General features: G+C 41.5%; 1 protein-coding gene across 10 annotated transcripts in view; it reads left to right on the forward strand.

Moving 5' to 3' along the window:
* Nucleotides 1–16,327: 16,327 nt before the first annotated feature.
* Nucleotides 16,328–27,856, forward strand: part of QTGAL (queuosine-tRNA galactosyltransferase) — a 111,496-nt gene continuing 99,967 nt past the window's right edge. For 7 of the 10 annotated variants that reach the window (XR_013184702.1, XR_013184703.1, XM_077188124.1 and 4 more), the window contains exons 1-4: nucleotides 16,328–16,426; nucleotides 19,774–19,890; nucleotides 19,991–20,090; nucleotides 24,964–25,028. Coding sequence is in view for 7 of the 10 variants with exons in the window: in XM_077188124.1 (XP_077044239.1) it covers nucleotides 16,376–16,426; nucleotides 19,774–19,890; nucleotides 19,991–20,090; nucleotides 24,964–25,028 (333 nt within the window). In the remaining 3 variants the exon portion in view is untranslated. Of the gene's footprint in view, nucleotides 16,427–19,773; nucleotides 19,891–19,990; nucleotides 20,091–24,963; nucleotides 25,029–27,856 lie in introns of those variants that run through there. The other 3 variants (XM_077188127.1, XM_077188129.1, XM_077188130.1) reach the window with 3 other exon arrangements.

Consider the following 27,856-nt stretch of genomic DNA (forward strand, 5'->3'; position numbering starts at 1 on the left):
TCGATATTATTTGTATTACTCTTCACCACTTAATGACCACTCGGGATAACTCCTTGTGTTGTTTAATGTCCCGGGTTATTCCGCTGTTGACTTCAGATACTTAACCCTTAGTGACAGAGACCCTTAGAAGCCTTCCAGGACGTGAGGGAAGTGCAGGGGGTGAATCAGCCTAAAGCCCAAACTACCCAGGCCAAGATAAATAGGGAAAAAAAAACCCACAGATGGAGGAAGATGATCCAGCTGCACACCTATTGTGCTCTGATATGCCAGGTGCCGCACAATTTCTTTCAAAGAAGCACCAAGAGGGTTGAGATTGATATTGTACATCCACAGATAGAAGAGGGGTTAAAATATTTCCAGATCAGCGAGTTGCTTAGTCTCCTGCTGCTCTTTCAAGAGTCTGCCATGCAGCTTTATGAAGGGCACTGATTTTGCTGGGTGAGAGTTCATGAATGAGCATTAAACATTTACACCCTGTTCACAGTTTGGTGTGTTATCCTCCTTAGTACCTGTTAAAACACCTTGCAAAGTGCCCTGGTGCCTCTGAGAGCATCCAGTGGCTGAAGCAGGATATTCCAGCTCTGAAAGCTTCCTCCCTGCTGCTGCACCGAGGATTAAATCCTTTGCAATGTATCCCTTTCCATTCGCGGGTTTAGCTTTTCATGTCCTTTTTGTTTGGTAAATTACAGGTACTGTGTTCTGTTGATTATGAAGTATTAACATAATTACAGTAATTCTGCCCAATGATGCAATGCATGTAAACATGTAATTAGCACGGAGGGACAACACTGAGCAAAGTGATGACAACATGCAATAATGCAAAATGCCTTTTTCTCCCAGTCGTGTACAGTGATACCGGCTTTAGAGCTCAGCGCCTTGATTATTTCTTTAGAAGGAGGTTTTGTTAGAATGTTTTGCTTCCTTCCCTCACACTGGAAAGAAAAGCATACAGAGAAAACACCATATTGCTTTATTGCTCAGAGTGTTTATATGTGCAACCCCCTGCACGCCCCCCAACCTACTGTATCTGATTTCCTTTGCAATATTCGAACTCCCCGCATTTGATAAAACAAACAAGTGCCCAGGCAGCTCACATTACTCTCTGGAACTTTTGAAACTGCCTGAAAACTGTGAACTTTTAAGATAGGGAACAGAGTGTGCTATTTTGCAGTGGCTACTACCTCTGGCTTTTATTCCCCCCTCCTTTTAACTCAGAAAAAGCGGTGGCATTTAGTTCTCGGGACCCAGAAAAGCAACGGCAACATGGGGACTTTGAAAGCCCCTCCTGTCCTCCACGCCTTCCTGATGCTGACACAGTTTTCATCCTCCCCAGGCTGCTGAGCCTTACAAGTGAGCAAAGCCCGGGCTGGTGGCGGCAGAGCCAAGGCTGTGGGTGCAGAGCCAGGGATCGTGGCTGGGGAGCAAAGCCCAGGTTAAGCCTCCCCCAGTTCAAAAGTGAGGGGCAGCAGGAGATAGGGAACCTCTGCAGTGAAGGGGGCTGCTTGCTTTGCTCATTTGCATCTCAATCCCTACAATGCTCTTCCGGCTACTCACAGCTATTCCATAGTAGTGCTCTTGGCTGAGATCTGGGAACACGCTCAAAGGGTGAGGCAGCTTTTGGATGCACTGAGCTGTTTTCTGTTTGAGCTGTGAAAAGCAAACATCTTTTCAAGAGAGAACATTCTGAACAGTAATTTTTTTTTTTTCTTTTTTCATTTACGATTCAGAAAGAGCAGAACTTCACTGAAATCTCGGGAAGAAAATATTGTATAATGTCGAATGGAAATATAAATCTTCTGCAGCAAAGGCTTCATTTAAACTCCTCTGAAAACAGAAGTCACCGAGTAACTACTCTGACCTAATGTGGCAGGACTGGAGATACAGGTTCTGGAAGCAGCTCCCTACACTCAAACACTTGAACCCCAATAAAGCTCCACTGCTTTCCTCAAGGAGCAACTCAAAGATGAGACTCTACACAGTCACTTCAGACACTTCCTTCTAAATTCACTTTAAATATTTGCTTGTCACGGCTACCAAGCCAGGCACAAACAGCAGCGATTTTAAAGGACTTTTAAGGATTTTAAAGAGCAGGAGGAGAACCTATTAAAGGAGAGATGACTCATTTTCCTCAGTACTCAAAAGTACAGATTTGAGGAAGGCAAAATCAAGTAGTGATTACAAATGGGCTCAAGCTCAGGTCTGGATTTAAATTTTCTTCAAAGCATGGCTGTGTTTGCATTACTGGGGACAAACCCTCCTGCCAAGTTGGGACCCTGCTGGAAGGCACAGGAAGGGCACTTTCAGATGCTGCATTTGGGGTTAAGCACATCTCAGCTGAACATTCAAAGCTGCTTTAAACACTGTGGCAGAGCTAATCTGTTGAAAGGTCTCACTCTGCCTTGCTGTCCCCAAGGGAATATATTTGGGAGAGCTGTGAGCTCCTGTGAGCTGTGCTGGTCACTGCCCAGCCATGTGTTGGTTTCACTACGTGTCCCTGTTTTGCAATTTCCAGGCAGCCCCCTCTCAGCTGATTTATTGTCACGCTCCTCAGTTTGCAGGAGGGGAATCAGGTCCTGTGCTTACAGAGCAGACCCAGGGGCTGGTGCCTGGTGTGCAGCCCCTCGCTGCCTGCCAGCAAGGGAAATCTGAAACTTTGAAGGAGGAGGGGGAAGGAGGAGAAGCAGGGTATTTTCTGGAAAGGCAAAGCCATAGCTAAATAGCATGCATGGCAAAGCAGGAGGGAAAGAGAGTGGTCTAAGAATTCAAACAAGCCACAGAGAGGACAATAGACAATGAATACAGGAGCAATAGGAAATAAATAGAATTTGTAAGGTAAATCCAGTGGGCAGACAGGAGTGAGCAGAGTAACAAAACAGGGAGAGGTTCAGCAGCTGAATGGACAGTGGGAAACCTTTGTGTGTGGTGAGGGGGGACCGTGTTACTTGCTCTCATGAAATTAAAATCAGTGAAGAAAATACACTCATCCATAATTGCACCCTCCTGCTCATTCCTGCCTGCTTCTGTAGCCTTAATATCCGAGCACAATTCCCACTAAGCCTAAACCACTACATCACATCTTGCTTTTCTTGTTTTGTTTTGAAGGGAAAAGTTTTGGAATGCAACTGAAAACAACAGACATTTAAAGAAAAATAAGTAAATCTTTCCTAAAAGAAGCTGCTGTTAGGGCATGCCTGAAATCCAGCTGCAGGACAGCAGCATTTCTGATTAAATCATGTTAATTTAAAGATGGCATTTTAAAGAGTGAGGCAGCATTAAAGAAGAGTTGGGAGAGGGGGTGGGGAGCAGAGCTGCCCCTCTGCCCTGGACACACACACACAGGCAGCTCTGACACAAACAGCTCCCCCTGAGCTGGCAGCTCCTGCTGCACTCACACCCAGCTCCCTCCTCTGGGTGTTTGCACTGGGATCCCAACCAGCTCCCACCCAAACCAATGGGTTTTGCTATAGGCATGAAAGAGAGATACTTTATTATCAGATACCTACTTAGTTATTGTCAGGTACTTAATTGTCAGATAAACAAACAAACAAACAAAAAAAAAGCAACAAAACTTTGGGAATAAAAAAATCATTATATAATGCAACAGCAAAATAAATTAAAAAAAAAAAAGGCCCAGAAAAAGAGATGCCCAGACTTGTGATGTGGCCAAACCAGTAGGTGTACCTAGAGTTACACCTATGGGCCCTCTGTGCACAGCACTGTGCAAACAGGGATGAACACTGCAGGCAGGGAGGTTCACTTCCCAAGAATATTTCAACATTTGAGGCAAATCAGTAGTGTGGCCAATGTGTAACTTCCATTTTTTAATAAAATAATACATTTCCCTTTCTCTTCAAGGCCTTTCTTTTGATCTCCCAGGTATGAAGCAGGGTAGGACACAGGACTAACACCAGCCTCTGAGCAGGGAGGTCAGGTGAGCTGCCCTGCCCTGTCCCCCAGGGCAAAGCCCCTCTGCAGGACGGGGTAGCCCAGCCCAGGCCATCCCTGCCTCTCCATGCTGGCTGCAGAGCAACACTGCACTCCTGGCCACACCACTCCTGATTAAATACCTCATCCAGGTAAGATACATCAACTGGGGAGGCTGAGCAAGGCATATTTTTGGCCAAGAGGTCTAAGGTGGAGTAAAGATCAAACCTACGCCTTGGGATAGTGCTAAAGCCTGGCTTTGGGATATAAGGACCAGTCTCCCAAACCACACAGCTTGGTTTGGATCAAGCCACGGGCCACAGCATCATGGTAGCAATGGTTTTGGTGCTTTTCTCTCACCATTTCCCCACTCCCAACACCTTGAACTGTTAAGCAACCCAGCCTGTGCAGACAGGAATTTGCATTTTACTCTTTGCACATCAAACTCAAAAGCAATGAAGGGAATGATGTCTGGACCCAAGCAGCCTATTGAGAGGATCAAAAAGGTAACACAAAGAACAAAAGATGGCTCAGAAACAGCTCATTCCCACCCCACACTGCAAGGCTGGGACTGGGGACCCAGGCAGAGGATTTAGTGCCTAAGCCCAGAGACCCCTCTGGGGTGCAGGCAGTAACTCCTGCTTGCATGCCTGAGTCTGGTAAAGCTGAAGCCAAAACCAAAAACCTCTGAAGAGGCCTCAGCATATTGCTGTTTTGGGGATAGTCCCGTGCACTTCATCCACAAGCATTAGTGTTTTCTTTTCATTTCACAATAACCTAGGTATTTAAAATGTCTGCCAAGAAGTACTCAGAAAACAGCATTTAGTCTGAGGACTCTTCAAGAGGACCAGTTGTTTATTTCTACCACTTAATAAACATTAATTTCCTGTTTTAGAAAACATAATTTATGCCACCGGTGAAGCTGATATTAATCATGATGCATATCTCTTGGCTGGCTTAATTTTTCATTTTCTTCAGCTCCTCCAGCCTGTCTCCACTCTGAAACCTGTAAGCTCAGCCCATGCAATCAGTTTTTCAAAAGCATTCAACAATTTCCAGTACATGGAGAGAGAATATGACAGCAGAGGACACAGGTCCAAATCCATTAGCAGTCACTTCTCTTAATAAAAACAAAGCTAAAGAGAACATTTGTAACACTGATCAGAAAACAAGAATATATTTTCCTTTCTACTTCAGAATTTGGACAAAACTGGTGCAAGTTACACTAAACAAATCCAGCCCCTGCCAGGATAAACAAACATTTCTGCAGTGTTGCTTGCTACATGCCTGTCAAGAAATAGACACTGACATGCATTTTAATGCAACTCTCCTACAAATTGTGAAAAAATAACTGTGCACTGGGTATTCATTGCTAGGTTACCAGAAGGAGAGAGAATATTTTTGCAGACTTGATGAAGTAGCAAGGTAAATACTTCAACTTAATAATTTTCAAATTTCACACTTCATTTTCAACAGCAGGTCTTTTCAGAGACCAGATCCACCTCAGATCTGATGACAGGGATTTTTTGACAAGCTCCCATGAGGCAGATTGGGTCCATGGAGTAGTTTTTGCAAGCCAAATTTCACCCTAAATTCAGTGACAGTTTTTGTAGGAAAACGGCAGTGAGGTTTGTCCAGTTGTTATTAACAGCACAAGCATTTTCATTCTTTCTTAAATTCAATCACCCACTCAATGAGTGATGTCTTACCAAATATTTCAGCATTAACAGAGAAAAATAAGCAAAGAGCTCTGTGTAGGTACCCAGTCAGTCTGTCTGTCTGCACAGACAGCAGCATTCTGGGAGGAACAACTCTGGTTAAAGCAGATCAGGGATTGTGTAACTAATCCATAAATTCTGACATTATTACATATTTGCTTAAGGAAAAACAATGGAGCTGACAATGAAATGAGATCTGTGCTGCTCCACAAGCAGGGTCCTTTGTGCTGCTTTGAGGCAGTATTTGCAGGGCAGATGTATCTGCAGGGGATAAAGGGCCCTGCTTCACCTCCTTCCTTTTAGCACCACAAGCAAGAAAACTCCTCAAAAGAAACCCAAAGCTCAAATGAGACTGTCAGTTTTGCAAACTCTGCTGAAAGAGACTCTAATTTATTTCCTTTTTCTTTGGTTCAAAGCATGTGTTGACTATCATGGCTTTATTAGGTCAGATTACACTCTCATTTAGGTGCCAACAAATCTGAGCAGAGATGCTCCCCTGATTAAAGTAGTGGACTGAGGAAAAGGAAAATTAGGTTCTCTGTCAAAGTCCTCTCTCAGTTCCTTGCATGACTTGCTGAAAATAATTTGTCTATATTACAATGCTGAATTTAGGTGATGAGGAGATCTGAAAATCCATTGACACAAATTCATGGTACTCTGCCAATTTACCGTTGTGAGATCAGTGACTAAAACAAAGCAACATGAAAGCCTGAAGGTGTGGTAACAGATCTAAAATGATCTAACAAAACTAACAGTAAGGACTAGAAAATCAGGAAGTGCTTTTACTCAGAAACACCATCAAGCTAGAATAGATTAAAATATTTTTAGAAGATGCCATGTTGCATATTTTAGAAGTTGCCCAAACTCTTTTTTTCTTAAATGCTTTTAAACGAAGTCCTTGGAGCAGTACCTAAGTAGGAAATCTGGATTCTGCTGTCTTGGTCATATATTTGTCTATGTATCTTCTGCTTTCTCTTGCAGAATTCTGACTTGAACTGAATCCATTCCAGAGTAAAATGACCAGTGTAAATCTTTGAAGGAAAGGGAATCCTCCCTACTGCTGAATCTTGTGCTCCCAAGAACTGGAGGAGGTCTGCTCTAACAGGTCAGATTTTCCCACCCTCTCTCATGCTGACATGTCTGGTTGGGCCTTATGTGGACCCAAATGCTTGAAAGAACATGAAAATCAGACAGTCTGTACTTCCCTGACACAACTGTCCTGCACTACCTGGCATGTGACCCAAGCAGATTCCTGGAGATCTCATTCATATTTAGATCAGATTCTGGTTTGAAATTATCAGTCATTTAGACTGAAAGAATTAGATTATTTTCTTCCATACTGGAAGACATATCTCTTTCCCATTTATAGTCACATTTTTTTTCCTATGCTGGACCATTTCAAGGAAAAGAAAGAAAAAAAAAGTAGTAGTAACCCACATGGTTGATGATCTATTTATCTCTGGTTCTTTTTCATTTCATGCCTCTCTCACTTCACAGCACTACAACCTTTTTGAATTGCCCTGTGTGATATCCACTCCTCCTTGTTGACCATTGCTCACTCATTCATTGCTTGTTGGATCAGCTGGGCACTTGCACAATCAAGGCTTTGTTATGTTTTCAGACAGGCTGCAGGTCACAATATTGAAGCAGCACAAGGACTGTTTCCTCTCCTGGTATTCTTCGTCTCTGTTTTTTTAGGAAGACACTATCCTAAACACATGAAAAAGAATACAAAGTCGTTATGACAATAAATACTACAACAGCTCTCATTTAATTTCCGACACAATGTCTGTTTTTTCCTTTGTCATAAGAGAGTGAAATATTCAAAAGTCTGAAGAGTTTTTAAGTTGGCCAACTGAGAAACAAGAATTTCCTTCTTTGAAGAGTGCAGCAGAGCTCAGGTTTATTTAATCAATCAGTGGATGATAGCTGGTGATACACAGTTAGTGGGGACCCTGGAAGAGCTGCTCTCTCCACCAGTTAATTGGCCCAAACAAAATGGAATGGACTTTTCTAACTAATAAGCACTGACAATAATGAACAGCAACTGCAGGGATGGTGGGAAGATAAAGGAATGCACATACCAAGGCTCTGCAACAGGATGAAATGTCAAAGTTCAAGTTTACGTGCACAATAACCACAACGGTCACATGGGTTGTCAGCTGCATAAATAATCTGAGAACCCAAGATGAGAACACTGACCAACACAACATTCTACAGTTGGAGGTTCTAAAACAAAATGAAACTTCCCATTTGCATACAGAGATATCCCAGGATTTAAATACCTGCAGGGTTTGCTTCTAGGCCAATGCTCTCAGTGGAGCTGGACACTTGGCTACCCTTGAACTCTGTCTTAACAGGCACAGTACTGGGCAAAAGCAGCAATGTTAGCAGAAAGGTATTTTTAGTTGTTTTCACTTGAAGTCAAAAGAGGATCTTGAATTCCCAGCTGGTGAAATTAAATTTCTTTCTCTTGTGGTTTAAAAAAAAAAAAAATAGTGCCTTATTTAGGAAGGGAAAGTTTAGATGGAAGTTAAGTATCTGGGTTCATTATGGAAAGAATAAGAAGTAGATGAGTAAGGATTTTGTCACGGGGAGGGAGATGCAGAGTCTTTTGTGCATGGTGGTTTATTGCAGCCTCTAATGGCATCAGGATGACGTTACCAGGGAGCCTCTACACAATGAAATAATTTACTGTCACCTCTTATATCCTGCTAGCACAGCAATGTAATCTCCACAGACCTGCTCCTAAAACGTTTTTGATAAGCAAATTCTATCTGTAATGTCACAGATGTCATAACCTTACCTCAAAAAACTCTAAACTTGACACAATTGTCAGTTTATTCACACAAAATTATTGTGATCCTTTGAAAAGATCACTGTACAGACAGATTTGCTCAAGTCCTTTACTTTCACTCCCAGGTCCCACTGCTGGCAGCCCCCATCAGTCCCTAAAGCTGCACAAATCTGTGGCTCCTCCTCAGCTCCCCTCAACCCAGGGACAAGAGGCAGAGATGAGCAGTCCCGGGGGAATCCTTAAAATCAGAGGGTTTTGGGAAAGCTGCAAAAGGCAGCCTCAGAGACAGCAGAACTGTGATTAGAGCTGAGCAGCAGCCATGAGATTGGTCAGCAGAAAAATTATGTAAGAAGTAGAAAATAAGGACAAACAGAACAATGGTCTGTGTATTAATGCTTGTCTAGAATAACTCCCTAAGCTGCAGAAAAGTTTATCCAGTGAGATATTATAGCATTCTAAGCTCAATGATGGAGCTCTGTGCATTGTGTTTTAAGGCTCACAAGCAGGTATTGTATTTGAAATAAGCAAGCATTGTTTAACCAAAGGTACCTGTGCTTATAGTGGTTGGATAGAACTACTGTCAATGTGCTTTTGCTTTGGGTGATTGGTCAAAAAACTTTTAAAGTAAATTGTGACATTAAGTTCTGTGTCTGCTGCCTGGGATGTGAGCTGCTGGCATCTTCCCATTGTCATAGCCATGGAATGAGACTGATGCTGGAAAATGAAACAGCTCAAGGCACGTTCCCAGCAGTCCTGTCCCGTTCATGATTTGTGCACAGACCCCTGGACAACAGCACAGCCCCACGGGGCTGGGGCAGTCCCTGCCTCCCAGCTGGGCTCAGTGGTCCCACACAGCATGTCCCCTCTGGATCCCTGTGGGACAGATAATGCCACCCTGGGCTGTGTCCCTGCCCTTCCACAGCCCCGGAGCTGCCTGTGGGCACTGCTGGATAAGACAATCACAAACCATCACAGATCCCATTTGCACAGCTCATTGCCTCCTTTCCTCAGAGAGCTGCACGTCCTCAGGTTAGCACCGCATTTCTCAGGCTGTCCAAAGGCCTTGAGAAGGGTTCCATTCAGCAAAGAAAGAATATAAAGATGGAGTAACAGTTTTTCACTGAAAGGGAAGAGTTTCCTGCCTCTGCTGTGCTCACATCTGGTCAATTTTCTGACAAGAATTATATCTTTGCTACTCTTTTACAACACACAGCCAGTACAGCTGTAAGGGAGTGAGCTGCTCTCTCTACTGCCTTTGTATTATCAGCACTATTATTAGCATTAACAAAACTCTTAAAAAATCTGTATTACTGAAGCTGCATGAACCTGAAAACTTTTAATTTCATAACCCAGGGTAAGTGTGATGAGCTGGCATTTACAGGAAAATGCAGAACAGTCTTGGCTTGAAAATTAAACAAAACTGAAACTGAATTAGTCACAATAAACTGTAATTTAAGATCCACTTTTCAGAGCAGGTTAACATTTAAAGGAGATATTAAAAGATATAATACAGCATAATAAAATGTCTTTTATGGGGCAGTATAAAGATTTAAAGAACCTACTGAATTCTGTTTTAAATGAAGACATATTTAGTAAATGTTGCTGTATTCTCCAGAGCTATACAATTCTTGTATCTTTTCTTTAGATGCCTTTGGCTAATTCATAATTCAAAATGTTACTCATTTCTCTTCCTGTGTGTCATATAAAGATCTGCATCCAATACATAGTCTGTGGATCTCTTATATTATACAAATCCCAGTTCCTGTTATGTATACATTCCTTTGGAGGGATATGATTTATTTCTTTAAGCACTTTCCCATCTTAAAATGTCAGATGCTTCCTGTACTTAAACACAAAGAAGTTTAAGCTCCCAAAGGTACAGAAGTTCAACAAAATTCTGTCTGTGGATAGTATGTACTTACCAGGGAATCTTTGGGAAATAGACACTTCCACCTACTTTCCTCAGCTCTTCAGAATAACTTGATTTTTTAAGTGTTTAACAGTTCAGTCATCAAGAAGATCAGAGGCACGGTTTTGAAAAACAAAGGACCTCAAGTGAACACTGGAAAGGTGAAAGGTTTGCTCTTCTTCAAGCAGAAGCATTGATTCTCCAGGGTTATCAGTGGTGGCACACAGGAAAATGGGAATTCAAGGCCACCCTTTATCTCTTCCCATTATCTGAATCTTGCTATCTTTTGTAAATAAGAACCTTTTCCCTCCAAATAACTTACTTATGAAGTTCTTTTGGGTATGTAAGGAAAATGCCTTTATTACTTTACTGAGTTTCACATTGGTTTGTTAGTAGCAAACCCAAACTGTATTAACTGAGGTGGTAAGACCATAATCACATGCCTATCACTGGATCCTCCAGGCGATTTCACAAGCTAAAAAGTAAATTTGCTACTTTTACTCTATTTTAAAAATACTGCATTATTTAGAGCCATTCCTTTAGGAAAAGATTACCAAATTCAAGTCTAACTTTGCATAATATTGCTCAAATATTAAAGCCCTTGGCAAAGAAAAACCTGCACTAATCTACTTCCGTTCTTTGGAAGTGCCTCTCACTTGTCACTACCTCATTTCCTGCAGTTTTAATGCCACAAAATCATACTAAAAATAAAGGTACACTCAGCAGCCTGAGCTGGAGCAGGGAGGAGAATGGCTTGAGCAGAACAGGGAGCCTGCAGAACATCACAGTACTGTGGCCCAGGACATGGAACCACAAGGGCTGGGATGACTGGTGGTCAAGGAGAGTGTGTGTATGTTTGGAGGTGTGGGCTGGTACTGAAATGAAAGGGATCTTTCTCTTTCACCCACAAGGCTACCCAAGTCCAGTAGTGCAGCTAACAGAATATTTGTGGTATTTACTGCCTCATCAAAACAACCACCAGCTTCTTCAGGTTGACTCATTTGAAAAGAAGAAAGAAGAAACAAGCAACATCCTTTCTAAGCACAGCTAATGTTTCAGAGAAAGAAATGTATCACACAACGTTTCTTCTCTAAGGAGCAGCAGCATTTTCAGTGAGGTTACCCAAACTCAATATGTCTAAATTGTAAGAGCAATTAGGCCTGTAATTTCAGCTGAGCATTTGAAGTCTTGAGTACACAGGGAAATTGGCCCAAATAACTCTTAGGTACTAGTCCCTGCTAGTAATAAATGCTCTGAAGGCCAAAGGAAGGCATTAGCAGCCCTTGTGCAACTCCCTTAACAGGGTGTACACATGTAACTAATTGGAAACCAGTAAACAATCCTGGCATTGAAGCCCAAAGCAGATAATCTCACTCACACTACTTCAGTCATTTTCTTCTCATGTGGCTGACTGGAATAAAACTGCTAAAATACTGTTTCCCTCATGCAGAAAAAGATCTAGGGGATATAATAGATCACAAGCTGATTAGGAGTTAACAGTGTCAAGCCATTGTGAAAAAGGCAAACACTGCACTAAGCTGTGCAAACAGGAGTATGGCTTGCAAGACATGAGAAGTAATCCTGCTCTGGTCCAGCCCCAGCAGGAGCACCAGGACTGGTGCTGGGGCTTATTCTCCAACAGAGATGCAAAGTGCCCAGAGAGCATCCAGAACAGAGACAGGAGAAAAAACAAAGGTCTAAAACATCACTGAACAAATCAGATGTCTCAACAAAGGCGTGGGATGGGAGGGAAACTCAACAGCAATTTGCAAATTCATAAAATCATAAATTAATAAAGGGCTTGCAGGCTGGGGAAGGACTAAAGGATTTGTGATGGAATTTGCAAGGCTCCTCAGGCAAAGAAAGGGTTAACATAGGCATTAACAAGAAAGCAGCTGAGAAGGCACACAGCTGCAGGGGATAAAGGCACGGGGAGAGGGCTATCAGGGGACCCCTGGAGGAGGGGGCTGAGCAGCCTCCGAGGGTGGAGGTACAGGCTGAAGGGATGGGGGCCTGGGTCCTTTTTAAGAAATTCTGGTCTTATCTTTGGGCAGGCTGCTGGCCTCCTTGGTAGTATTTAGTCAGGGTGTTTGATTATAAAATCTCTTCTTAGGCCTGCAAAAAAGCAGGGTAGGGTGGTAAGGATCTTGTTTTCTTTTTAATAGCCCAGCAAAACTTTTCACATCTGGTCTAAAAGGCAGACAAAGTGCCAAATCTACTAAGGTAGGAGCAAAGTAGGATAAGTCTTGCCTGAGGTAAAATATTAAGATGCTGTTACTAAGAGGATTCAAAGAGAGGAACTGTACCTTGGGAGCTGAGCACTATGGAGGGGGAGAGAGAAGTAAAAAGCATCTGCATGAAAGAGATAAGTTATGCTGTAGGCTCAGCCTCAACAGCTCTAAAACTGGGGAGATCACAGAAGTCTTCATCTTTTAGCCAGAGGGAAAAGATCTTAGCCAGCCGAATTTCAAGGGGCTTAGAAAGTGCTGCAATATCTAAGCTGGATATTAAGAAATCCTTTCCATGGGCAAAGACAGCAAGGGCTGCAGTGAGGTGGCTGAGGAGGTTATGAAGTCCCATGGACCAGGAGGTGCTTGTGAGTTGAGCCTGTCTCAGGATGGCAGCACTAGATGAGCTTCTCATGTCCCCTTCTGCTGTTTTGTATTGTAATGAGAGATACTGCCCCCCTCTCCTCTTGCCGCTCAACTGTGACATTTTATGAAAATAACAGCATTTTTGGAAGCTCAAAGCATTCTTTGAATAGAAGTGGTTTCAAAACTTGCTCAGAGCTGAATTTTTTACCTACTCTGTTGAATGATCCTTTCAACATAGTGAGTTCTGGAAATACTTCAGTACCAGAGCTTGTAACTTCAGTGACAAATGTGTTAAAAGAACACTCTCTACTCACTCATTCAGTCTTTCCAATAAAGATACAACCAAATTAAGTTGCTCACGTGCCCCACAACACAACAGATTTGTTTGTATAGATGCATTTTTACCACCCCAGTTACTATTTGAGCTTTTCAAAAAGGAACTAAACCCAAGGCTACTTGGCCTCAATAACCCCTCTGATAGCCTACACAAGCAGTCTTGCTTTATTTTCTTTTAAACTCCAGTGAAATCAGCTGAGATCTGCTCTCACAAGTCAATATGCCCATGTTGTTCATACTGTGAGTCTGTGTCATTTTAGAAATGACAGTTATATGTAAAAAAAACCAAAATAACAAAAAAAACCCACCTAACAACAAAACCAGCTTTCTGGATATTATGTTTTTCCATTAAGATGAGGAAAATTTCTATTTGATACCTAAAGCCTCCAGAAACTGCAAATCTTAGGTTCACAGTAATACTCCTCAAAAGATTCTTTTGTCAGAAATAAAAGCTAAACACTAATTTGATAAGAAATGTCTGAGTTTGCAACGCTTTTAGCTGTGAGGACTACTTTGTGAGCTGCCCCCATCACTGAGAAAAACCTTTAACACAGAGCAATTGGAAGTAGAACTAGGACCAAACCATCTTTGCTTTGTTCTTAATGAGTTTGTTGTGGAGATCTCTTTCCATTCTGCCCCACATGAAAGTGGAATGGGCAGTGAAACAGCTGACTGTATTTTGGAAACTATTTCGTTCCCCAAGTTGCCCAAGGACACAGAAATGCCTGCTGGAATTTCAAAAGCCAGTAGGTAAGAACTCTCACAATGGGTGTTAGCTGCCTAGGTTGCCCTGACAATCCCACTGAATAGGTTCCACATGCTTATGGGCCTTTAAATGTCTCTCCAAACCCACCCCAAACAAAAATCACATTCTAAGCAGAAATTTGTATTTAATTACTTTCTGTGGTCAGCTACATAATATAACTTAGAAAACATTTCTGGTGGGTTTGACTGGTTCTGTATTTTCCTCAGGGAAGGCAGCAAGGGCTTTGTCTGCATTTTGTTTCGCTTAATGAGGCGCTGTCCCTGACTGGGACTTTTGTTTGGTTTAGGGTGAGTAAAGCAATACTCTGCTACACTTTCCTAGATAAAGCAAGGCACGCAGGCAACACAGCAGTGCCAGCAGCCTTTGTCGCCAGAAACAGGAATGATCATATTTAACAGTGCTGCTCATGGAGAGATTAAACTCAGGCTGGACGGTGAGAAGCTGTGCAGATAATTTGAAATAGATTCCGAGGGTGAATTACTGCTTGGCTGTTCTCCTCACCTCAGTTCTCAGATTTGTGTGCCAACCAACATTTTAAGATAACTCTGCTCTGTTTGCTCCTTGAATTGTCTGGCTGTTTAACAGGTTCTTCAAATAAACAAGGGATAATCTCAGGATTTTGCTTAACAAAGATTTCTTTGTGCAAATTTTAAAAATTCTGAATAGGTTGTTGTACAGGGCCTGGTGCTGCAATCCCTTCTAGCTGTGAATACTTTAAGGCAGTAAGTGGTTGCAAAACCATAATTTCAGTTAATAAATGATCAATAATGCATTCCAGTATATTTTGAAATGCCTCCCAGTATCTGAAAGGGCCTACAAGGAAGTTGGAGAGGAAGTCTTTGTCAGGAACTGCTGTGACAAGACAAGGAGTAATGGGTACAAGCTGAAAGAGGGGAAATTCAGGTTAGGTATCAGGAACAAATATTTTACTGTGAGGGTAAGGAGGCCCTGGCACAAGGTGCTCAGAGAAGCTGTGGCTGTCCCATCTATAGAAGTGTCCAAGGCCAGGTTGGACAGGGCTTGGAGCAGCCTGGGATACTGCAAGGTGTCCCTGCCCATGGTAGGGGGTGGCACTGGATGGTCCATTCCATTCCAACACCATGATTCTATGATAATGGCACCATTACCACCAGCAATTTTTCCTTTTAAAAGATTATTAGAAACTTTTTTATTAAAAAAAACCCACTGAACACAGTAGTTTGGGCCAAGAAAAGTCCAGACTGGAGAGATTAGAGAACATTGGCATTACCATTATCATTCTCCAGGAATACGTATGATGATCAACTCCAAAGCGAAAAATTTGTTTCAATTTCCACAAATTTCAGTTGAAACAGGCTACTACCTGACACGATACCTCAGTGTGGGAAATAACTTTGAAAAAGCATTGTAACACTGCTGAAAATGTACAGGTTTGAGCTTAGAGACCAGCTGGGGAAGCGCAGGCAGCATCGATTGCAGAATCAGAGTGAGAAGGAAAATGTGTGCTAATTTCTTAACAAACATGAGTGAAGATATGGGTGTTAACGTCTTTGAAATGGGTCCTCATGTCTCTATTAACAAGCAGCAGGTTTGCTGCAGAGCGAAACTTGACTCCTGACACTGACAAGGGTCGGCACAAGCCTGAACTTCAAAACTTCGGGGAAAATGCCATGTTTACATTTGGAAAATGCCATGTTCACATTTGGAAAATGCCATGTTCACATTTGGAAAATGCCATGTTTACGGTGGGGGGAACACATGGCAGGCGATTCGGGATGGCTGTACCTTCCTAACACCTCAGCACTGGGAAAGGAAGAGGGCAACAAGCGGCCGGGATTTTGGGATAAAAGGGAGGTCCTCGACAGAGAAAACCCCGCGGGTGTGTGGCCTCGCTCTTTATTTGAATAAAGTTGCAGGGTTCTTCTGTCTTTTTTGGAGACACTGGTTTTTCATAGCGCGATTTTCCGTACGAGTGTCTTCACAGCCGGGGCCGTGACCGCGGCCGGGTGCCCTCACGGGCTGGGGTCGGGGCCGTGGCCGGGGCCGGGTGCCCTCACGGGCCGGGGCCGGGATGCCCTCACGGGCCGGGGCCGGGTGCCCTCACGGGCCGGGGTCGAGTGCCCTCACGGGCCGGGGCCGGGATGCCCTCACGGGCCGGGTCGGGCCGCCCTCACGGGCCGGGGTCGGGTGCCCTCACGGGCCGGGGCCGGGATGCCCTCACGGGCCGGGGCCAGGGCCGGGGCCGGGGCCGGGGCCGGGGCTCGGCAGCCGCCGCCGGCAGAGCCTCTTCCGGCCGCTCCAGCCTCCGTCTCTGTGGTTGTTCCTCCCGCTCCTCCCTGCGGGGCGGCGGCGATGGCGGAGCCGGGGAGAGCCGGCGGGAGCCCCGAGCCCCCCGTGCAGGTGGTACGTGACAGGCGGGGCCGGGCCGGGGTGCCCGGGGCTGGGAGTGCCCGGGGCGGACACGGCGGCTCGGGCGGGGCCGGGGCTGGCCCGGGAGGGCTCCCCCGGAGGGTTCGGTGCCGGCGCGTTCGGGTACACCACGGGGTTGGCAACGAAAGTCGTAATATCTTCCTCCAACACTTCCTGTTTTTGTTACTTCCCCTACAAGTGTGTATATATATATATATATGTATATGTACATATACATGTACATATGTATATGTATATACATATGTATATACTCATGCATATATATGTGTATATAGTGTGTATATATATCGTGTATATATATATATTATACATATATAATTTTTATATATGCGCACTTATCTATAAATAAAACACATAAATAAAGTTAAATATACAACACCTATCTCTATTTGTGCCTATATAGCCACATAAATAGAAATATAAAACTACAAAAAATATATATAATACTTGTGTAGAATGTGTGGGGTTCAGGGAAATCCAGGTAGTGTCACAATGCTCAAATCCAGGTTTGATTCACAGCTCTGTTTCAAGAGTCATATTTGGCTCATAGGCCGTGAAAATCCTCTCTGTTGGATGCTGCTGTAAATCAGCCTCAGCTGATGAAATGGTAATTGTGACTCAGCTCGCTCAGATTGTCACTCAGATGATTTGTAATGCCAAAAGCACATTAGTTGTTTGCAATTTATCTCCCAAATACTCAAAATGACTTTGAGGGAGTTTTGCACCTCTGTAGTTCACTGTTTTGGTAGCAGTCTTCAAATACAGGAAGGACTGCTGCAAGGAGAACTAGAATCATCATCTGTGCTGGGATTGGGAAGTAGGAGTTGGCATAAACTGTAGCAAAAAAAAAAACAACACTGGAAAAACCATTCTAGGGGTTTTTTTAATGCCTGCTTTTAGTGAGTGCCTTAGCAAGGTTGGTGTTTGACTCTGGAGAGAGGGTTTGTCAGCAATGCCAGAACTGTGGTTGATCTTGTTTTGGGACAGGAGAAGCAGACACAGTCTCTGGAGGTTGCTACCAGCTGGGATTTTTGCTATGAGACTGTACCTGTAAGGGAAATAGTGCCCTGGTTCATGTTATTCCCCTCTTTAAATGGTCCAAGGAGATCAAATTATTCTGATACTCACACAACATTAAAAGCCAATGTATGACTGCCCAGTTGCAACTCTTAATCCAGGGTACAAATCTGGTAATGAATGAGGGAGAAATGCAGGTCTAGATTGTTGATTTATCCTCAAATTAAAACTAAACACAGAATACCAGTGAGCTGAGCAAAAATGGTGAAACTCTAGTATACATCAGCAATACTCTGAGGTGTTAATCCTATTGCTGAGTACAGTTATTTGTGTGGATTTGTTAATTTTTCAGGTTTTACACAGAAGTGTCATCAGCACTTCAGCTCTGGGCCTTAGTTTGGCAGGTGTCCAGTTCTGCATGGTTCTGTGGAAGCAGAATTTGCTCACAGTCATGTGTTTAGGAGCATGTAAATATATTATGAGCAGTTCAGTTGAGAGCACCTCGGTGCCATCAGGTATTTATGGGTTGTTTTCTCTGTGCTGCCCTCAAAGTACTTTTTTCTGCTTTCAGTTCAAACCAAACAGGGAGGTCAAATATCATCTTGCTATTTTGCACTGCTGCCCTGACTTAAAACAGGAGTGCACCACGGAAAAAAAGCAAAGAAGTTCCAGTTTTCAAACCAATGGCAAGCCAGTTGGTGATGGCTTAGTCAAATTTTTACTAAGTGAATCAGAAAACAAATTGAAAAATAACGGATTTTTCTGGATGTGCAAAACTGCACGAGTTTACATTGTCATTGGAAGAATTGTGGAACCCTTTTTTGTGCATGAATGTGTTAGATTGATTGGTGTGAATGTGTAGGGTCATGTTTAGTTGCCATGTCCACATAAAGAATATTAAAATCTTGAGTAAATTGAATATAGTACTTCAGAAACTCAGATTTTTTTTTTCTTTTATTTTAGTCTCAAAGTACTAATCTGAGACAGTTCTGAAATAATCTTTTTTGTCTGTATGTTGTAATTATTGGGTAATCAGTTTCACTTTTTTTTTTTTGTTTCTCCCTATTTTATTTACCTCTCTAAAACACAAACCAAAGGCCTACTTTGCCTAAAAGTTTAGAGAGCTTTTATCCTACTTCTTTTGAGAACTGTTCCATCATGCTGCCAAAACTCAGGAGGTTCATTCATTTAGATGTTTGCTATTTTATTTGGCTGTGAAATGTTGTTAATCATTGTACCCCACACAGGATTGGCTTGTACCTGTGTGCACATCCTTCAGTGTCCAAAACTCTGCCTTCTGATGGGTGCACCTGTTTTTGCACCTTGGCACTAAATTGTGAATAATTCCATTTCAGTATCAAGCAAAATGTTTTGTTTCTTAGGATTCTCTCCTGCTCACAATAGGAACAAATCCTCTCTTTCTTCCAATTTGTGGTTACCCCACATCATGAGGAGTTTAAGTTGTGTTTCTAGGGACTTCTTGAAATGTCCCATGAGACTTTTTAGGAGTTCCTCAGGCCCTTAAGTTCCCCATCTAAAAGTAATTTTAGCAGGTTCAGACTTGGCTCTGCCTTTTCAAACCCAGCCAGTGTTCCACCAGGCTGATTTCTCAGGCCTTTGCATGTTGTGAAGGAAGTGTGTTCTCTTTTGAGACACTGAAAGAATTCTGGGGGTTGTTGGCTTTTTAGGGATAACTAGATCAGTGATGAGAAACTAAACCTGAACAGGTAAAGCTCTCCTCTCTGGTTTCTAACCAATTTTCCAATCTTTCAGGTGTGTTTTCCTGCTGTGTGTGCACCTGTGAGCCAGGGGGCTGTAAGAGGAAGGCTGGGATGGCAGAGTGTGGAGCTGGAGTCAATGTTAAAATCTTGGCTGCACCCTGAGGGCCCAGCTGCATGCATGAGCATCTCCAATTAGGCTTGAAGGGAAATTGAAGAGTGAGATGTATTAATGGAGGACAAAAGTGTCTTGAGAAATGCAGGAATACCAGAAGCAGGTTAGGGTGGTGTTACAGATGTTTCATCTCTGGGTTTGCTTCAGTGGTCTCTCTCTTGTTTCCTTGGACTTCCACCAAAAACCATCTTGTGGAACTTAATTTCAAAAGAAGGTTGATAGAGAAGAAAGCAAATCATATTTGTAAGAAAATAAAGGTTCTTCACCTACTTTTATATTTTTCAGATGCATTTTTTGGTGAAAGTTAGTTTCAGAAGGATCTGCTACTTCTCCTTTTTACTAAATATACTGTAAATAAACAAAAATATGCTTCCTGACATGCATGTGGATCTCTGTTTGTTTTTTTGTAGTCTATCATTTTGCCTGTTCACAACAGTGAGTGCTGGTTAGATGAATGCCTGAAGTCAGTTTGGGAGCAAGATTTTAAAGGAACCATGGAGCTGTCAGTTTTTAATGATGCCAGCAAGGTGTGTTTCAGACCTTTAAAATACTGTCTCTAACAAGAATTTTTGGTTCACTTCAACACACAAATTAAAATAGCTGCATCTGTGTAATTTTTTTTTCTAGGATGGTTCAGCTGAAATAATTGAAAAATGGAAGATCAAGTTGGAAGAAATTGGTGTTTCAGTAGTCATTGGAACCAACAATTCCTCTCAGCCTCGAGGTGGTATGTAGATTCATTTTGTGAGAATTTGGTTCTCATTGCAGGCACCTTCTGATTTTGAGTTTGAAAATGTCTTTGTAGCCATTTCCACTGCAATGGAAAAAACCCACATTGTTTTCTAGAGCTCTGTTTGAAAACTCATTCCAATTTGAATTTGGCCCTGTAGAATTTGTTTATATGTTCAAGGAAAGAACTTGGCTAAGCACTTGTGTGCTCTACTCTGCAAAAGCAAAAGAATTTTGTTTAATTGTAGTATACACAATGTTGCTAATGCTTACAATTTTACTGTGGCTTTCTGATATCTGATTTATCTTCAGGAGATGGGTTTTAAGAAAAAAAATATTCAAAATTCCTTGCATAAGGATTTTAAAAGTAAATGCATATCTTTCAGTCCAGTAAAATAGACCCTGAAATAGAAAATAAATACCTTTTTGATATTGCTTCAATGATCAAATCAAAACAGAGGTTTCAGAAGTTTTGATGTGAGCTAAAAACTCTCACTAAAGTCCCAAGTATTCACTCAAAGAGCTAAACCAATATATTCAGTGAGCTGTCAGACAGGTGTATGATGTGATCCCCTCTTCATTTGCATGCTAATATGAATTATCTCCCACTGCAGAAGATTACAAATAAATCTCTCTCTAAACAGATTTTCTTTTGCTTGCTTTGGTTGGTTTATGTGTGGGGGGTTTTAGCACAAAATCTTCCTACAATGTGAAACAGAAATAAAAGTCAGTTGGTTTTTGGAGAAGCTGTTGTTGAGTGCCAGTGAAGTTGGAAGATCACAAAGGAAGAGCAGTGTGCTCACATTTTCTACTGGAGCTGTGTAACCAATGGTTCTCCCATTCTGGACTTTGTTTTAATGAGTAGACAGGTAGGAATTGTTGGTTCCAAGTTTGTGTCTTTGAAGTTGTCTCTTAAAAGTCACACTTTGGAAACACTGTGACACAGAATTTGGACAGTTGCTGTTTTTTCACTGCACGTCCTGTTTGAAGTGTAAAGAAACTCAGGCTCTTTAGAGTCTCCTCAAGATGATCTTCTTATGCAAAAGCCCACTTCTGTTCCAGAAAGTTTGCTTTTCATCCCCTGTTGAAAGATGCAAATAAATTGGGAGTTTGTGCACTGAATTCATCTGCAACCTGGTAGAGGCCCCTGGCTTTATTTACTGTCATTTCTCCTGACTGTAGCTTTACATCTGTTTTTAAATAGTTGTCAGACATAGCAATACTGAAGTAACACAGCATAACCCTCACTATAAATATTTTTAGTATTTTAATACCTTTAGCATGAACTGGTGGTGTTTTGACAGTGCAGCTTGTAATATTAGAACTATTGGGCTGGTAATGACAAAAGGCAGACAAGGTTTTTAGAGGGAATTCTTCTCTTTTGGGCAACTGACACAGCTGGATTTGAGCAATGTCAAGAATTACTCATAATCCTGTAACTTTTTCTTCTTTTTTCTCCTCCCTCTGCTATTGGGTGATCAGTCTCTTTTCAAAACTGACTTCTTTTACTGATCAAGAAACTGATCAAGAGACTAAGAAGGTTGCAATTTCTTAAATCAGAGAATAATCCCAGAGGTTGTTAATTCCATTTCTTAGGATAGCCAGTAATGTTTCTGCTGATACCATCGTGTTGTGTAACATATTTGCCATTTTTATAAACATTTGCTGTGTCTAAAGTCTTGTTCCTGCTAGAGTGTTGTATCAATTGTGTATAAACTAGGTTTTAGTATGCCAGAACACACAAGCAGGATGGGGTTTTTTAAAATTTTAGAATTCTGATGTCTGTTCACCTTTTCACTTCAGGAAACTGAACCTAAAATTGAGTTCCAGTTGTGAATTCCATTGTGCCATTAGGGATATGTCAGATTATTTAGATTATTTTTTGGTTTAGCACGCATTTATCAGTGTTGGGGTAGCTGGAGACTGAACAGATCTCTAATAAATTGGGGGTAGGAGGGGTTGTGCACTATTGAAATATGTAATTTAAATAATATTGTGAAATGCATAGTGCTGCTCAAAAACAAACCCAGGCTTATCCATGTGGGAGCCACTCTCAGGTCACCATTAAAACAAGAACATCTTTACTTCATGGCTGTTAAATTTTAGAAGCAGGTTACTTGAAATCCATAGCATTTGTTTGCTTTTGGTGATTTACTTTCATTTTGTTAAGGACTAGGTACAACTGGAAGGAGTCTTGCCTTTAAAAGAAGATGCTTTGGTCCAGAAACAATGTACTAGGCAGGCTTCACATCTTCAACTATTTACACAAGATTAGGATTTATTTCTGATTCTTTTCGAACATGTAAAAGAAAGGGGGGGGAACCTTGGAAAAAAGAAAGGGTCACTTGCCTAAAAAAAGGAAACCTTTTTCTTTCCAAGAGTAAGGAATGTTAATATCTCACTGAGGCTTAAGTTTTTACAGCTGTAGCCATGGTAACAGGCTCTTTTCACCAAGTAAGCAGGCCTTACAAAACTCAGAGACCTGGCACAAACATTTCATTTTGTTCACTAGAGTAATATTAAAGAATTTTTTTTTACTCATGCCAAACACAGAATTTGTTGTGGTGAAAGAATTTTTAATACCTAGTTTCTTCTAGGGGGAGTTATATTTATCTTCTTAATAATTTAAAAAATATGTGTATTTTCTTCTCTCTCTTTTCTCTGAAAGATATCTGGTATATGAAAAACTTCAGGATGTTTCTGTCTTAAACACAGCAAGAAATATTTTCCAACTCATAACAAATACTAGATATTTCTTTTTTTTTATTTAAAGTGGCTTATTTCAAAATGAGATCTGAAATACTTCAGGAAGTTCATAGAGTAATATAATTGCCATCTTCTAGTTTCCTTGAAGCCTCCTTCACTATTTTCTTGTAATTTCATTATTATCCATTGAAAGTTGCTGAAATACACTGAAATGTATGTCCAGGCTGCTTTACAGCTGCTGTGCCTTCTGATAGTACTGTAAAATTGGGCAAACTTAATTCTGTCATCATTTTTGTGCTGTTCTTTATCTCCTGCTTTTCTAGGGGTAAGGGAAGGGCTGGGGGTTGCTGCTTTGGCATGCCCAGCCCTGCTGACTTGCATCAGTTGTTTCCCACTCCAACTGTGGTGCCAGGACCCAGCTCTGCTGCTGTGGCAGCTCCTGTCTCTGCCAGCTGCTTTTTTACTGCCAGTGGGAAGGAGACTGAGAGTTACTGTGCAGATGAGATTCCATATTCATAGCTCTGTACAAGGTAGAATGTAAACATCCTGTAAAGTAATAAAGCCAAAAAACACACAATGAAGAGAAGTTGAGGTGAGGATTAAAGTACATGAGAAAAAAGAACACAGTTATAAGGAAGGGCCTTTATTAGTCCTCTTCTGGTGCTAATGTTCCTTGAGGCAGTAAGAAATGCAGTCATAAGTCTTTTTCTGTACTTGGACAGCTCAGCAAAATAGCCAAGGAGCACGTGCATTACAACTAAGGGAACCTTTGAGCCCAGTTAAATCTGTTTCCTGAGCTAACTTAAATTTGTAACACATAAAAGGATAAGAGAATTAGAGAACTCTGCTTTTTTTTTTTCAAATGCAAAGTCAGAAACTTTGTGGATAATATTATTTAAAATTATTCTGTTCCATTTCATGGTGAGAGTTTTTGGCTTTACATTTCTAGTTTTCCCCCAAAGAGTAAAAAACCCTACAGTATTGCTTGTCTTCACAATGTTTATTTTGCAGGTCAGGGTGATCTTGCAGGATTCCCTGACTTGGTTCCATAAATACTCCAAAGGAAGCTTAGGTGTCTCATTTGTGACCAAGTGGAATCCATGCAGCATTTTTTAGACTAGCACTGGATGTAGTCTGGGCTTTTCTTAGAACACTGCCCAGGGCAAGAATTCAGAGAGTTCTTAGGTTCACCTTGTCTACCTGCAAAAATGATCCCAGTAAGCATTCCCACCTTGTGGGTGTATCCCAGTGGTTGCTGCAGTCTCATCCTTACCTTCAACTGTGCATTCCTGCTCCTTCTCATTTTTCTGCTTCTGCCATTTGTTTGATCCTCCAGAACACTCATCTACTTCAGAAATTAAGCTGACAAAACAATTTTCTTCTCTGGTTCATTCATTTCTTTCTGAAATGAATGGGTTGGTAAAAAGATTCACCAAGTGTCAGGAGGTCAGAAGCTGAGACACCCTGGGTGCCAATATTGTCATTTGTCTAAAGTGACATTTCAGTGTGGTCTGCATTGATGATACAAGATGTTATGGTATGAATAAATCCCCTTTGTGCCCTGTGTATGTATCTAATCAATCAGCCTGCTTTGGCTCCTCTCTGCATCCCCTTTACATGAATGCCATGTGAAGGTTTTGCATTTGCAAACTTTATATTTGACAAGCACCAACAAACAGAACTTTTTGAGTCCTTCTGAGAACTTTGATGGGAAGAACAGCAGTTTCTGGTCATTTTATGATTTGCTGGTATTTTTTAAGGCTTAAAAGATGAATGTATGTACATCAAAGATTTTCAGCATCTGCTCTTTGCATGGGGTTGGCCTTTAAAGGTCCCTTCCAGCCCAAAGCTGTCTGTGACTCTACAAGCTGAGGTTCTGGATATAAAACCTGCCCCCTTCAAGATACACATTACATATGATATCTTTGGGGAGGGCTGGCAAAAGTACTCTTATTCTACTTGATTGTAGAATTCTGGTAGTCACTCAGGGAAGGTGACTGACATAGGCCTCTATTTCAATATTCACAAATTACCTTGCTTTAAATCTGGTACCTTATGTGATACAGATTTTTGTATTTTTTTTAATTTATTCCTCATTTTATTAAGATTTAAAAAGATGTGACAGTAAAAACTCCTCCATATTTTTATCTTTGCTTTCTCAACAGTTGGATTTGCTAAAAATCAAGCAGTAATTCAGAGCTCAGGAACCTATCTCTGCTTTCTGGATTCAGTAAGTTAATGCTTTTTGTCTAACTTGGTTTTGTCAATATAATCCTTTCCTTTTTAATGGAGTTGCTGATTTGCTGTAAGACAACCTGCCTAAAGGAGTTTGTTTAACGTGCTGGTTGCTATTTATGGCTGTAAAGTTGTATTCCAACCTGTAGAAAGCCTTACATCATTCTTTGATAATATCAGATTTCACAAGCTGTTATGAGCAGGGCTGGGCAAGGTTGGTATTTAGGTGTTTTGAGGATTTCTCTTTCCCACATTCTTCAGAAAATTGTATTGATGAGAAACTAAGAGCTAGTCTACTGGCTTTTTGATGTAAAATAGGAGAAGTCTCACCTTCCAAGCTGAATTTTTTTTTTCCTGTCCTTTGTTGGATATCTTCTGTGAAGCCATTGAGCTCAGTACCCCCAGATAAGGATCTCACTTGTGCAGCTGAATATGCAGGAATGGTTTCACAAAGGTGCCCAGCTGAGCACAGCAGTGGGGCCGTGTGCTGGGAGCAGGCAAGAGGAGCAGGACCTTCAAGGCTCACTGATCTCCTGTAATTTCACCTGAAGATGGATTTTTTATTTCCCTCTGAACCCTCAGTTCATTGGAACTGAGCTATGGGTTAGGGTAGGACAGGATGAGCTGGCTGCTGGCAGGGTTGGTTTTCAGCTCCAATTCAACTGAATATTTTGGTTGGCTGTGCTTGTTAAAAAGTGGCTGTAGAGCTCCCATACCTGCTCTCACAACATTCTCAGCTTTAATTAGGGAAATCCTTCCGTTTGCAAACCCCACCTGAGGCTGTTTGCCTATCTAAAATTAAAAAAGAAAAAACAAAACCCAGGGGAACTTATGATTTGCAAAGTTTGGGTATTCTAGGCTTGCATTCCATTGCAAGGGCATTTTAGGGAGTCTGTAGGATGAGAAATGTGTGTGCTTGAGCTGGCTGAAGTTATCTGAGTACATGAATGAGAAATTAATCTACTCTTGTCCCATGAAGCTTCATATCTTCTGTCTCAAGTATGTATAGCATGATGTACTGAAGTAAATTATGGGTTAGTCTTTCTTTTCAATCCAGACAGATGTAGTTGTTTGAAAATCACTAGCAGTAAACTAGAAAATCAAATTCTCTACATGAAGTTAATTCATATTTTCCTAGTGATTCTTCAGAATTCTCAATTTGTTATTTACCATATATTAAAATCTTCCTGCTGCTGTGTTGTTTCTGTTGGCTGACTATGCCAGGAAAACAAAACATCAGGGAATCAAATTACAGTTATTAAGGAATATAACTAGTAATGATGGTGTATTTCTGCAATATTGTCATTACCAGAAGTTTATATTTAATATTACCAAGAATTACTTGAAGTGAGTTGAGGATTTTATGGTTTACAGTGTGGATAAACTTAGGAGAAGTTAAAAAGATTTTCTGTTCTATGCATTTCTATTGCTTCTTCAAATCAGAGGCATTCTGGACTACCAGAAACCCAGTCTTGTTACAAAAGAAATATTAAATACCTGGCATAACTTAAATGTATTTTCTACTGTCTCCCCTTGTGACTACCATGTTTTGCTGAAAACAGATCAGACCAAATAAAATGGATGTTGAAACTGCTACAAGTCCAAAAACTGCTCAGTGTTTTGGCTGTAGTTAGTAAATGTTGTGTGATAGAAGCTGGGGCACAGATGTTGCCAGCTGTTTAACAACTCTGCTTCCACACACCACCTACCTTCTTCATTTCAGTCACCAGTCCAGGATCCAGCTCTCTAGGAAGGAATGTTGATATCAGCCTGTTGGAATGTGCTGCAGTAATGCCAAGGAATTGACCTTCAGGAGTGCAGCCACCGTTTCAGCTCTGCTACAGGTGGATGTGGGGAGGAATGGAGCTGTTTGTGCACATTACAAATAGCTGGAGAAATGCATCCCTGGCTTGTGGTGGATTCTTTGTTTTCTCTGTGAAGTGAAATGAGAGGATGAGCCTATTTGGGAGCATCTTTGGAACTGCTGGCTCCAGCAAGGATGTTTGTGCTTGCCATTCCAGCTGGAGCCAAGCTGCTCGTGTCATGTCTCTCAACACAGATTTCTGAGGACAACAAACTGGGAAGAAATGTGGAAAAAAAAGGCTACAGGTCTCAGAAGTGTCAGAATTTGATCAGCCTTTTCTAGTATGAAGTGGCAGCTGTTGGACTAACAGCTATTGTGGAGTTTTTTTACTGTGGTTGTTGTCACAGATTTCACCTCCAACTACTAAGGCATTTTTCCCCCTCTGGGAAAACAAGTAGAAAAATTGAAGTTACTTAACAATTTTTTCACAATGTGGGAAAATGAGGGCTAATTTTGCAAATATATTTCACTGTTAGCTTTTCTTCTTCAAATTGTCTGCATTATGACTTTATCTGCCAGTTTCATTGTACTGTAGCTGTAATTTATCACTTCTCTGGGGTGGTGCCATCTTTGTTAGAAGCATTTACCCCCTTGCAGCACAGCAGAACTCTTTCACTGAAAATTCTGCTTTGAACTGCTGTTTCCATTGACATGCACATAAACATGCCTCTACTTGTCTGAAACTGTATTTCTTTAAAAAAGGATCGTGCTTTCATTTCATCCTAATAATCTGTGGAGGTTTTATTTCAGGTTTATTCTGTGGAGTTTCCAGGTTTTATTTCAGGTTTATTCAGTGTGTGTTGGAGAGTTCCTTACTGTTAAAGAAGAAACATAAAAATGTGTCCTTTGTTGACCTGCAGTGTTTCAAACCCAGTCATAATCACTTGAAAACTTAACGTGCTTGTTTTAATCTTTTGAAAGGCTCTGTTGGCAATGCATCACAATTTCAGAGATTCTCA

The sequence above is a fragment of the Agelaius phoeniceus genome, chromosome 19 (genome assembly GCF_051311805.1).
Source record: "Agelaius phoeniceus isolate bAgePho1 chromosome 19, bAgePho1.hap1, whole genome shotgun sequence".
Lineage (NCBI taxonomy): Eukaryota > Metazoa > Chordata > Aves > Passeriformes > Icteridae > Agelaius > Agelaius phoeniceus.